This window comes from Ambystoma mexicanum, chromosome 6p, assembly GCF_040938575.1.
Source record: "Ambystoma mexicanum isolate Mex_15411 chromosome 6p, UKY_AmexF1_1, whole genome shotgun sequence".
NCBI lineage: Eukaryota > Metazoa > Chordata > Amphibia > Caudata > Ambystomatidae > Ambystoma > Ambystoma mexicanum.
In genome coordinates this window covers 1,487,426,353-1,487,439,792 of record NC_090935.1, presented here as the reverse complement: position 1 = coordinate 1,487,439,792, position 13,440 = coordinate 1,487,426,353, and the positions used below count along the sequence as shown (strand labels likewise).

Sequence of the window (13,440 nt, the reverse complement as noted above, 5' to 3'; positions counted from 1 at the left end):
CATTCAGCATTTGTTTGTGTTGTTTGAAAAGGCGGCCGCTGCAGTACGCGTTAGTTCTAGAGAGACTAGAATGCGCGTACTGCTTCATTAATACGGATCAACGGGGCAGCATTTTGGGCCAAATTGATCAGTAGTAATGAGTTAACAAATAATGGGCTCGCTGGTTATGCGAGTTCGTCCGAGGGAATGGCAGCGGTTCATGGCGAGTGAATAAGGTAAGGTACCCGGCACGAGATGCACACAGTTGCGTGAATGGGATTGCACTGTGGTAAGGCTTCCAATTGAACTAATCCACATTCATTGTTTCCCGTGGCATTGGCGGGCCGGGTACTAATGAGCGTTATTGCTTATCGCCTAGCAGTACCAGATAGATCATACAACGTTCTGGCACTCCCTCTTTCTCTATTTCGTTTTTATCTATCTCTCCGGGACTGTCTTTCTTTCTCTCTCTCTCAGTTTCTGACAGCCTCAATCTATGTTTCTATCCATATCTCTTCACTTGGAAATCTCATTGGGCCTTATTCATAGAAAATGTGCAAAGTCTCCACAAAGCACTATTCGCATAAAACTACTTTGCGCCTACCTGCATGCAAAAGCATGTTCTGTGCGTTCTACGTATTCATGGAACATGTACCGCAAACTAACCCTAGGTGCAAGTAGAGCCCGTAATGCCCGCTGCACTCCCCCACGCAAAGCAAAACCAGCAACATATACCAACCTTTGTGCTTACCTGATCCTCACCATCAAGCACCCTGGCAAAACTGTGTGGCGTACCCCTGCAACCACGGCAGCACCCCATCAATACTGCGTACGAACCCCCGTACCCCAAAACTGTACCCCGATAATCTGTGTACCATTTAGTGTAATTAAGGCAAAAGCTGGTAAACCTGCATGCAAACAGCCATAATTCAAGGCTGCACCCCGCTAACCTGCCTATGAGCATCCATAACTATCGGGGCTCTCTTAGGTAAATTTAAAATCAGCCTGACGGCAGCTTTCTGGGCCACCTGAAGTCAATGTATTTGAGTCTCAGGGGCTCCCAGAAGAAGAGTACCACCGCAATGAAGCCTAGAATTCACCATTGTCCCATCACTCCTCCACATTCAGTTTTAGGTATAAATGGCAGAATGGATTTCAGGGGGCTAAGTGGATAGAAGACCCCTTTCACCATCTCCGAAACCTGGGCTCTACAGTCCAGTGAAACTTGCCATTTGCAACCGTGATGTTTCGCCTTGCAAGAAAAAGGGTTAGCTATAGCAAATATTTTCAAACAAACATTGGAGTTGAGGTAGTTGTTAAGAAGGTGTTTTGGGCCAAGCACCATGACCTTGTTTTTTTGGGGATCGAACTGAAGCTTGCTTTCAGTCATCTAGGTCTTAATGGCATTGGCACATGCAATAACTCGGTCAGTTGCTTCAGGTGCGGATATTAATCTAACATACTTTTGTGTGCCATCAGCATAGGAGTGATATTGCAAGTTGAATTTTGAAAAAAATAGCCATTAAAGATCAGAGATACACATTAAATAATTTTGGGGTCAAAGATGACCCCTGTGGTACTCCGCATTGGACTGGGAGTTCATCAGAATAACAACACCCAGTTTGACTACTTGGTTCCTATGCTGTAGAAATGAAGAAAACCAATATCAGACCCCATGAACGTCTTTTTTGCAAAAGAAGTTATTAATACATTGAAATTATTAAATTGTACCAACATTGTTAAGTGGATCTTTTTAACATTGGATAATGTCCATATCGAATTATTAATTCCAGCATATATCATAGTCATAAGAATTTAGCACTTGCCTTACTGAGCAAAGCACTTTATCAAAACCTAGAATAACCACATACATTATTTTCTGATAGAGGGTTATTATTCCAAGATGGACAGTCTGGTACTCCTATTGTACTATTTTGGAAATAAAAGCCCAAAACATATTCCTGTCTGTTTTGCACATAATCAAGTATTTTGAGAACATAGACATTTGACAAATACTACTGTGATGAAATTATTGTATGCCTGAATCACTGGGCTTGATTTTTCACAGCACAAACTATAACATGAATATGTTAGTAATCGTGAACCAGATTCACTTATTCAAACAGCCTAGTGATTTAAATCTTACAATAGAATTGGTCCGACATCTGCCACTATGTTGGGATTTTAGAGATTCTTATTTTAGGAGAGCATGCCAAATCCCCACTGCTGAGACATCCTTAGATAATTATATTTATAGGATAACAACAGTTATATGATGTATAATATGTGCAACGTGCCTGTGAGGAAGCCCTGTGAGAAAGGGCTGTTCTGTGGCTGTTACCCTGAGAGATCTGACTCTGACGTTGCTACGGTTAACACATTTGTGTGAAAAATGTAAAAGTCCATTCGAACCCGCCAACCTTTCCCACAATTCTACTTCAACTCCTCTGCTCACACCAGTGTGCGCGCGCCTGTGAGGAAGCCCTGTGAGAAACGGCTGTTCTGTGGCTGTTACCCTGAGAGATCTGACTCTGACGTTGCTACGGTGAACAAATTTGTGTGAAAAATGTCAAAGTCCATTCGCACCCGCCAACCTTTCCCACAATTCTACTTCAACTCCTCTGCTCACACCGGTGCGCGCGCATCTGTGAGGAAGCCCTGTGAGAAACGGCTGTTCTGTGGCGGCTACCCTGAGAGATCTGACTCTGACTTTGCTACAGTGTGCCTCTGTTTTAGAGAGAAACAAGCTGGACTTTACCTTTCAACTCACCTAAACGTTACTATGCCATATTTTGATTGTTGTATGTTTTAGGTGAACGAATTTGTGTGAAAAATGTCAAAGTCCACTCGAACACACCCACCTTTCCCACAATTCTACTTCAAATCCTCTGCTCGCGCCAATACACGCGTGCCTGTGAGGAAGCCCTGTGAGAAAGGGCTGTTCTGTGGCTGTTCAGTGCGGGGCGGGACGGGTGAGCTAAAACCGCATTACATGTCATATTGCAATATCTGTATTTCGTACCTAAACGTCTCTAAACTATAGAGCTTCTAGAGCAATTTTGCACGCATGCGAAACACCTCTTGTGCTCCCCACTATACGTTAAAAACTAACATGCCTTCCAAGGTCGAAACGCTCAAACTTATTGAGCGACTTAAACGAACGCCGTGCAAGGATAAACAAAACGTTCATCCTTCAAATGCTTTGACACCTACAACGAAGAATAGAGCATACTGGGCTTCTGCCAATATTCGCGCATTCTGTTCGACTTGTTCTACTAAGAACGACATGCACGGCGATTCCACAAATGTGGATACAGCCACACCACAAGACGCAGAGTTCATTAACTTTGGGCGCATAAGTTTCAGTGGGAGTGACCGCTCAATGACACGCTGAACAGCAATGCCTGCTAACGAGAATCAGCCGACAGTAACAGTGGAAAGCGAGCAATACGGGGCTCCTTCATATGAGCCGCCTACACTGACAAATGACATTCCAGCTGTTACTTTGCAGACGTGCTTGCCCAGTGCGAACCACTGACTTATGCCTTTCACGCCTGTACATCGCTGCGTGGAATCAAACATTCTTAACCATTCACACATATCAACAGCCGACTCGGCTGCACAACGTGAACCACAGTGCACTTTACCCTGTATTCCTCACGTAATAACTGAGCCAAATGATTCGCGGGTTGTTCATCCTACGGCACACTGTGACTCGCCTACAAATGACGAGAAAGCCGAACTAAATGACGAACAATTAGATCAACAATTCCGCTTATCACAATCGCCGAACATGTTTCCAATGGCAGTTCCCAACTCATCTCCTTTATCAATTACATTCTCTGAATGGTTTTCCTGACAGGGCCCTGTCACTAATGGCTCCCAATTAAAGACCACGCTAACATCTGTGAACTTAGCTCTAACAACGATGATTAAATTATACGAGAGTGTAGACAGGACCCAAAACTTAACACATTTCTTTTCAGCAAATAGAAACAATTCGATTATTATCCAAATTAGAGTCCACCCAGGGTGATTAATGTTTATTGAAACCACCAAACACTCATTTAAATGATCCACTCAAGGTCTTTTCAGACGAGGTGACTCAAATTGATGTATTTCCTCCATCTCCAGCAATTAAGGGCACAATAGAAAGAAGACACGCCCAATCTCTAACTGATGAATCATTGTTACCAGACAATATCACTCCAGCAGCTACAATTGATCCTGAAGTACCTATTGTACGAGACGTTGTATGTCTATCATGTAAAGCACCCTTCGACATCTTCTCGAAATCAGCAATGGCAGCTCCTAAGAAAATGAAACCCTACCCTTTAAAGAAAAAAAACAAAAACATTAAAACAACACCCGCAATAAAGGGGTCTGCAACTAATCATTTTCTTAAAAACATATCTAGACCGAGTAAACAGACAGCCGGTGCTAGTGATGCATTAATTAATAAATATAAGAAGATTGCGAACAAAACTTATTCCATCAAAGCATGTGCATTAGACAGTGCATCGATATCATCATCATAAGAACCACTGGAGGATATAGTAGATGCCCTTAATCACCAAAAACAAGATATAATTAACTCCACCAAAGACATGTATTTAGTGGATAGTAAAATCACCCCTAGGCAAGGTATTTACTCCTTAAGTGAAGAAGACTCAAAGATATTGAACCAAAGGCTGACGGATATGGAGAAGCTAATACATAAATGCCTCCCCACATCATACTCCATTGACTTACCCTTGACGCAGCCAAACCTGGATAAAAATCAAACCAGGCCACAACAACAACAAATGGGATCGCGCGTTCACACTAATCGAGATTCCATCACTAAGATCAAAACACGATTGAACGGACTAAACAACAGACACTTTCACATGCTCATAATATGTTGCAGATCCGATCAGCCAGAAAAATACGACCTAACTCGGTCCTCTGTATTGAATATACTTTCAGAAATCCCGGCTCTGGAAGACTTGACCAATTCTGACATAGACCTAGTTGAGTTTCTCCATGCAACAGCTCTAACTAGTGCCAGACTGTGGGTACGATAGGGCTCAATCCTGAATTTAATTTTGCAAGTCAGACCTTTGATTTTCGATATCGGCTTCACACTTAATTATGAATCCTTTGGACAGTACAATGCTACATTGCCAAGCACCGTAACCCTCTCTAGCACTAGCCACTCAAAGTTCCTTGCAAAAATGTACCTCTTCAGCTCAAATAAATAATCAATCCAACAAACAGTCTGACCATGCTTTACATGTCGGGGATTTCCACCTACAACCATGATGCCACTCCACTTCATGATCCCCAACTTCGCTGCTAGATTTGACATTTAGACTGGTATCCTGGAACACTCAAGGCCGCTCACATCTCTTTAATGAACTGACTAATAATCTTAATGTTTATGACATTATAATTCTCCAGGAAACCTGGCTAACTACAACTCCAGTCTGGAATGACCATACTATAACTATGGTCCCTGCTGTCACACAATCAAGAGGAAAGCCAATGGCTGGCTAATTAGTTGCCTCTAAAAACTCTAGCAACATAATAACCACATACAACTAGTAAGTTTAACAATAGTTCAACATTGCATTGCTCTAGTTAATTTATACTGGAACCATCAAGCCATCACTGATGACGTGTTCTTCCATGACATGGAAACAGTGCTATATTTGATTGCCGCTGACAAGGCAACTTCGAATATCACCATAGCCGGTCACTTTAACTTGCACAACCTATTTGATTCTAATTGTCAATAAATCACTAGATCAAACAAATGATCCAAGTTAATGAAAGACTGTCAACTGGTCACCGTGGACTGCAACAAGCTACCATTGATTACATACCGATCGCAAATTGATTGCGTACGTTAGTAGCTTTGCGATCCTTGCGCAGAATGAAAGTGACCACAACCAACTGGTAACTACATGGACGTGGCCAGCACAAAAAGCACCCTCTAGGCCTGAATACCACAGCGTACAGATAGATGTAAATAGTGACCACAATCGATTAGTGTGGAACCCCTTGAAGTTACATCATTTGCACAGGCTGCTACAATTAAACATCAACAGCACCAAATCATGCTTACCCTACAATAAAGACTACACATCTGCATTACAGTTATTTGAAGAAGTTAAATTGCCATCTCATAAACCTATATACAAACATAAACATAATTATGATTCTCAGCTCAAACAGACAAAAACTCAGCTGCGCAAAGATATACGGAAAGTCCCTGTCAATGATGTTAACAGATGTTAACAGATACTGCATAATAAAGTCGTTAAAGACCAAATACGGAAATTGGGTAACTTCTCGAAGGTCCGTATTATACCAACAAGGCCGAGAATGTATGCTTCGTGTCCTTGCTTCTTTGACCTCCCAAGCATCAATTCAGATCAATGCTGTTCCAGAACAAGAATGGGTTGCTCACTTCACACATCTTTATTCCTCTGAAGATAATAACATTTTGCCCACAAACATTTCTAGACCATCACACCCTTCACTTACATTTGACATCGGCAATATCTTGATGTACATTGCCAAATTTAGCTCTTCAAGAGCACCCGGACCGGACAGTTTGTCCAATTGAGACTTCTAAGCAAACCCGAGACAATGGGCCGAAATATTACTCTCTATTTTCAAAGAGATTATGATTACACAACATATTCCTAATAGCTGGTGAAAATCCATAATAGTTCCCACATTCAGAAAAGGGAGCCGCCAGCTACCGGGAAGTTACCGGCCCATAGCACTACTTGACGCTCCCGGCAAGTTGTTTTCCAGATTAATCTTAAGAGACATGTCGTCTTGGATCAACCAAAATAACCTTTTCGATTCACAGCAGATAGGCTTCATACCTGGCATGGGCACTTCGATTAATCTTCTGACAATAACTGCTATACAACATAAAATAACCAAATCCAAACAACAGTTATTCATGGCCTTTGCCGACTTTAAGTCAGCGTTCGATCTGATTAGCCACCCACTAATGTTCCAAAAATGATTATCTGCAGGATGCCCTAGCTATTTATTAAACTTGATTATTCAGTTACACACCCAAACATTCATACGTGTTAGATTAACGTCGGACGGTAGGCTCTCGTTGCCAATACCAACGGCATGAGGGCTAAAGCAAGGATGTGTCCTTGCGTCCATCATATTCAATTTCTTTATTGCTAGCAAGGGTAACTTATTTTCTTCAATAACATCTGATACTCCGTGACTTGGTAACTATTCAGTAGCTTGGCATTTCTATGCTGACAATCTGCTTTTAATGTCAAAAACACCAATTGGCCTACAAAGATTGTTAACAGCATTAGAAAATTATACAACTTCCAACTACCTAGAAATGAACGTTAACAAAACCAAGGTATTAACTTATACAGCCACTAAACAACCACAGATCTGTAAATATAAATGGCGACTGAATGGGAAAGTCTTAGATGTCACCCAGCAATACAAATACTTAGGAATTAATGTACAAAATCAATATGAAAATTCAGTGTATCTTCAAGACCTTACCACGAAATTGAAAACTGACATATCCCAAGCACTTATTCTTAAACGCAAATTTGGTAAGTTCTCTTACTCGTCCCTTTTGACCTTTTGGCCACAAAAAGTTACTGCGATAATACTATATGGGTCAGACATTAAACCACCTATGACGTTACAATTCTGGACAAAATTAGAGGGAACATTTTGGAGGAAAATTTTAGGCATCACACAGAGCACCCCTATATCTGCTATAAAATATGAACTTGGTGTTCCTCCTTGTATGCAATGTATTGTTGGAGAGTATTAAGTTTATATAGAAAATTAATTATGACCTCAAAATATGGTCTTTTGATCAAAGATCTTGCTTTATATATGCTTACATCTGATCACGATTTTCCCTGTAAATAGTAATCCTTTACCAACAATGTAATGGATGTGGCAGAAATCACAGCAGAGATTTTGACTTCTAATCCCACGAAGGCCAAGAACAAATTGTGGCCCATAGACTGTATTTGAACGATAAACAAATGTAAACAGTCCAAGATCAACCAACTCATCATGTTTCTAGAGAAGAAATTTCGAATGTGCGAACAATATCTGTTGAAATTTCCAGCCCCTCTTTACAGACAGATCTATCTGAGATTTTGTCTCAATCTAGTCAAAACCAGACATATACAAGCTCTGCGCCACCAAATCAAAGAAGCCGAGAACTGCTGTTGTTTCTGCCACAGCAACAGAAAGGGAAAGTCTTCAATATCTTTTGACCGAGTGCAATCATTTGTTGTCTTTACTTTACTTTACTCTTTAAACCTTTAAACCTTACTTTGAACATTGCAAGGCCATAACATCACAGGAGTTATGGGCAAAATTATGCTCTTCCAGACTTACTGCAGTCCAAATAGCCATAGCAAATTCATGGACCAACTTCGAATAGAGGTTTGACCTTAGAAGCCCACTTTACAAATCACGTCCTTGATTTACATGCAGTCATTGTTATTTTGCCCAGTGGCCTTTTTTGAGCTGACCTACACGAAGACTTTGTTCATGGACCTTACAACAATATGTATGATGACGATATACTATTTTTTGAATAGTAGTGAATCAAAAGATGTGCAAAACATGTTAATATGTAAACATGACATTTTTAACTTAATTGAAAAGTTGTTAATCAACTGAATCAATAAAAAAAAAAAAATAATGATAATATGTGCAACTCTTACAACAATGTCAGGATCATATTCTTGAAGTGATAGAGCCCTCGCTGGTCCAAAAGCCTGTGAAAGAAAACAGATGTTTATAGATGAATCAAAGCAAAATCTAAAATATTCGTTAAATTGTTGGATCATATCTCGCTCACGATGTAATGCAACTGCTAATTGACACCTGTGGGAGAGGGTCTGGTGAATCAAGTGTCCGGAAACGTTGGTGGCATCTGCCAATAACTTCCCATGTTCTCTCAGCCATATGTGCCTCTCCCCCAGGTGTTCCGTATATAGTTTCCTTTTTCGGCTGGTACCCAGGTCACTTCCCCTTCCATCATCTAAATTTCGCACTGCAATTTAGCCCCCAGCTAAATGTTTCACATCAATTTGTTCCATAACCACCAACCAAGTCCTACACCCTATCCCATCTGACCCAGCTAGCTTACTTGCTCTCTGGTCTCAAGCCCACACGCCTTCCCGATGGCCAGCAAAGAAGGAGCATGTTGCTTAGCTGTAACTCCTGTTCTACAGCATTGGTATCTTTCATGGATTCACATGCTTTGAATATTTCCTGCTTGCAGTATCGGAATCCTCTGTAACATTTTATTATAGCTTATATTAGAACTTGCTCACTTTAGTAGCCTATACATGTCCTTTTGAGTGCATTCTGTCTCAGCCAATAGGATGTCAAGTGACAAGCCCCACTCAGGAGGCCATCTTCAGATTCTAACCCAAGACGGAGGAAAGTTGGTGTAAATTAGCCTTGCTCCCTTAGAGGTGGTAGGTGGGCGCATGTGAATCCATGAACGATACCAATGCTGGTGAACAGGAGTTACAGGTAAGCAACATACTCCTTCTCCAGCATTTGATCTTTCATGAATTCACATGCTTTGAATAAATTGCCACAGCAGTTAACATTTTGGAGTAGGAGGTGTAAAGGGAGAAGGCATACCTTATCTGACCCCTGCTTCAGCCTCGCCTTGTCCCTCCATGCAGTAATGCTTGACAAAGGTGTGCAGAACCGCCCAGGTTGCCGCGCGGCATATGTCAAACAGTAGGACCCCTGCCCACAGTGCTGCCAAAGACACCACTGTCCTTGTGGAATGAGCATGAATGGGTCCTTGTAGCGGCCGCTTGCCCTGACTGTGTGTCGTCAAAGTTGTGGTGGAGACCCATTTTGCAATACATTGCTTTGAAATCAGCCTACCCTTGTTAGGGGGTCAAAAGCTACAAATAGTTGAGACGTTCATTGAAAATCTTTGGTTCTGTCTATGTAGGTCCTCAGGACTCTTTCAAGGTCTAGTGAATGTAGAGCTTGGTCAGCTGGTGTGGACGGATGTGTGACGAAAACCGGTATGGTTACTTCAGTCTGCAGGGGGAAGTTGGACAACACCTTGGCAATGAACGTAGTTTTGATTTTTAGGATTACCTTGTTTTTCTCAAACCGTACTTATGGTGGTTTAACAGATAGTGCAGGTGTTTCCGACACCCATCTGAAGGACGTGATGGCTAATAGTAAGGCAGTCTTCCAGGATACAAACTTTATGGTCTTCATAACGAGTTTGCCGGTCCGGAAACAAGGGTGCTGGTAAACTCACTGGCACCCTCGTTTCCGGATCGGCAAACTCAGATTCTGCCTGCCGTGGCCACTGTGCCCAACAAGTCTGACCCTGCTTGTGCTGTGGCCACGGTAGGCAGACAGTCCACGGAAGCACTAGCACCGTTGCTAATGGTGCTAGTATTTCAGTGTCCCCACTCCCATAAAGTGCCATAGGAATCTATGGGAATGGGGACTAACAATTTGCCCGCGCCTGACTTCCCGGGCCGCCGGACTCATAATGAGCCAGTGGCACCGAGTAGCCAGGGGCCAATACAAAATTACGGGTCTGGCGGCAACCTGCCGGTAGCACCGGCAGGGTTACCACCAGACCCATAATTAGGCCCATTATGTCTGCAGTTGCGATAGGTTTGAACAGACGATTCATTGGGGCTGACAGCACAGTGTTTAAGCTCCACTGAGGTGGTGCTTTCTTTTGATGGGATAGGTGCGCAACAGACCTCTCATGAAGTGTTTTACAATGCAAGAGCTCTTCCATGTTTTCTGGTGTATCCAGAAAGTGCAGCCAAATGCACTTTTGAGATAAACCAAATTTTGCTAATTGTAATAGTTATTGTAGTATTTGGTAAGGTTCCACAGCTAGCGGATCACTTTGTTGTTGAGAACATCAAGTGCAAAACCGATTCCATTTGTAGACATATGACCTGTTTGTGGACTGCGCCCTAACAGCGTTTCGGCTGTTTCTGCATTCTTGCATGAGTGGGACTTGTCCGAACTCGTTGAAGTCAGGAGTCAGGCCTTTAAATTGAGCACCCCTGGGTTGTGGTGTCTCACCTGCCTGTTGCACATAGTCAGCAGGTCGGGGTCTTGACCCAGAGGGATTGGACGATCCTGGGACAGGTGAAGAAGTTCTGAGAACCACGGTTGTCTTGCCCATGTTGGCACTATGAGAATGACTGTGCACTTCTATGTAGGATTCATTTGTATCACCTTGCGTGTGACTGGCATTGGTGGGAATGCATAGGCCAATATTCCTTTCCATGATATTGCGAACAGGCATTTCTTGTTCTGCCATGTGGCAAACAAATCGATGGTCGGTGTTCCCCACTTGTGAAGATTTGTTGAAGCTTCCTGTCCGCCAGTTGCCATTTGTGTGATTGGTCGTTGGCAGTGCTCAGTTGATCTGCAGTTTCGTTTTCCTTCCCTGGAAGGTGAAAAGGTTGTAGGTGCATGTTGTTTTTGATGGCCAGTGCCACAGTTGTTGGGCTTCTCTGGAGAGCGCCTGTGACCTCATGCCTCCCTCTTTTCACATGTAAAGCATTGTGGTTGTGTTGTCTGTGAACACTCATATCACTTTGTCCTTGAGCACTGATTGGAATGAGTGAAGGGCGTGTGCTACTGCATTCAGCTCCTGTATGTTGATGTGGAGTTGTTTTTCGGTCGGGGACCAATTGCCCTTTACTGATAACTGGTTTGTGTGTGTGCCTCATCCTGTTAGTGAGGCATCCGTGATTAGGGTTTCTTGAAAAGATGAATCCCTGAATGGGACTCCTTTGGTGATGTGAGATGGTGTGAGCCACCACCGCAAGCTGTCCATGAGTGACTTTGTTATTGTCAGCTTGCCGTTCCATGTTTCTGTTAGCTGGGACCACCGGTCGGCTAGGAATTCTTGCAGTGGTATAATTTGCAACCTGCAATTTTGTATTAGTGGAATGCAGGACGACATGGTGCCTAAGAGTTGCATGACGGTTCTGACTGTGATCTTGGCTCCCGGTTAGAATTTCATGACTAGACGGGGTAAGGCTGCTGACCTTTATATAGAGCGACGTACCTGGCTCTTGTTGGTGTTGAACTATGCCCCTTGGAACATTAGCTTGCTCGATGGCTTGAAGCAGGATTTGCTTGAATGTATTGCAAAGATGAGGTGTAATAGGGTGTTGGACACCTGCTGGATCGCTATTTCTGCTGCCTGGTGCATGGTGCTTGTACAAACCATTTGTTGAGTTATGGATACACATGATATCTTTTTATCCTGAACAATGCAGATTTTTGGGCTAGACATTTTGTGAAAGTTCTTGGTACTGAGCGAAGACCAAACGGGAGGGCTTTGAATTGATAGGGAATTGTGTAAACAACAAATCTTAGGAACTTCCTGTGGCTTTTGCGAATGGAAATATGAAAATATGCGTCTTTGAGAACCAGTGATGCTAGGTAGTCACCTTCCTATATCGATTTTATAACCTCTACCAAGGTGAACATTTCTAACTTTTGTTTCTCAACGTATTTGATCAGATTTCTTATGTCCAGAATTGGTCACCAAGAGGCATTTGTTTTTTTTCCTACGAAGAATCTTGAATAGGTGCCCCTGCCCCTTTGATGCTTGGGAACATTTTCGATTGTGTTCTTTATGAGCAGTTTTTCCACTTCGCACTTCAAGATGTTTAAGTGCGGCTGGTGTTGAAATATTGGGGGCTTTGGGGATGGGTTTCCTTGGAATTCTCTGACATGTCCACTTTTTATTATGTCTAACACCCGTTTGACTGTGGTTAATTGTTGCCACTGTTGTAGATGGTATTGCAAGTTGCCCCCCACTTGCTGCAGATGGACTGTGGGTGCCACTGGTCGATGGGAGTCAGGCTTGTTTTTGCTACCTGCTCCTAGAGATAGATGTTGTTTGCCACTTTCTTGGAGTTTGTTTGTAGTCTTTCTGTTTATATGAGTACGCTCTGCGATAACCCAAGTAGCACATTTGTGAATATGAGGTTCCCCTCTGGCATCCTTTTCTGCCTGTTTGTTGTCATGGAGCGACCAGAGGCTCTCGGAAGGAGTGAAAAGTGCATCTCACTGTTAGAGTGGTACGATCTTGCCGTATCTGTGTCTGTTTTCATTGCCTAAGGGCATTGTCAGTTTTGGGACCAAACAGTTGGTCCCACTTGAAAGCCATGTCTAGTACCTTCGACTGAACATCTGCCCTGAAGTCTGTGCACTTTAACCGTACCTGTCTCCGTAGCTCAACACTGTTATTGATTTGTTGAAACCCTGTCTCTGTGATGTCGATTGCAATGTGGATTCCATGATTGGCGGCATCTTCCCCTTCTCGCCGGATGTCTAGGGCCTGCTTCCTTTATCTTGTGACAAGTACACTAATAGCAAGGCCATCCGGTTCCACATCTCTTGGCTGTA

General features: G+C 42.8%; 1 protein-coding gene across 3 annotated transcripts in view; it reads right to left on the bottom strand.

Annotated features, from left to right (window-relative positions):
* LOC138510563 (uncharacterized) overlaps window positions 1-13,440 on the bottom strand; it is a 1,136,503-nt gene that overhangs the window by 288,908 nt on the left and 834,155 nt on the right. For all 3 annotated transcript variants that reach the window (XM_069626321.1, XM_069626322.1, XM_069626323.1), the window contains one exon: window positions 8,718-8,771. In XM_069626321.1, the coding sequence (XP_069482422.1) occupies window positions 8,718-8,771 (54 nt within the window). The remainder of the gene's footprint in view (window positions 1-8,717; window positions 8,772-13,440) is intronic.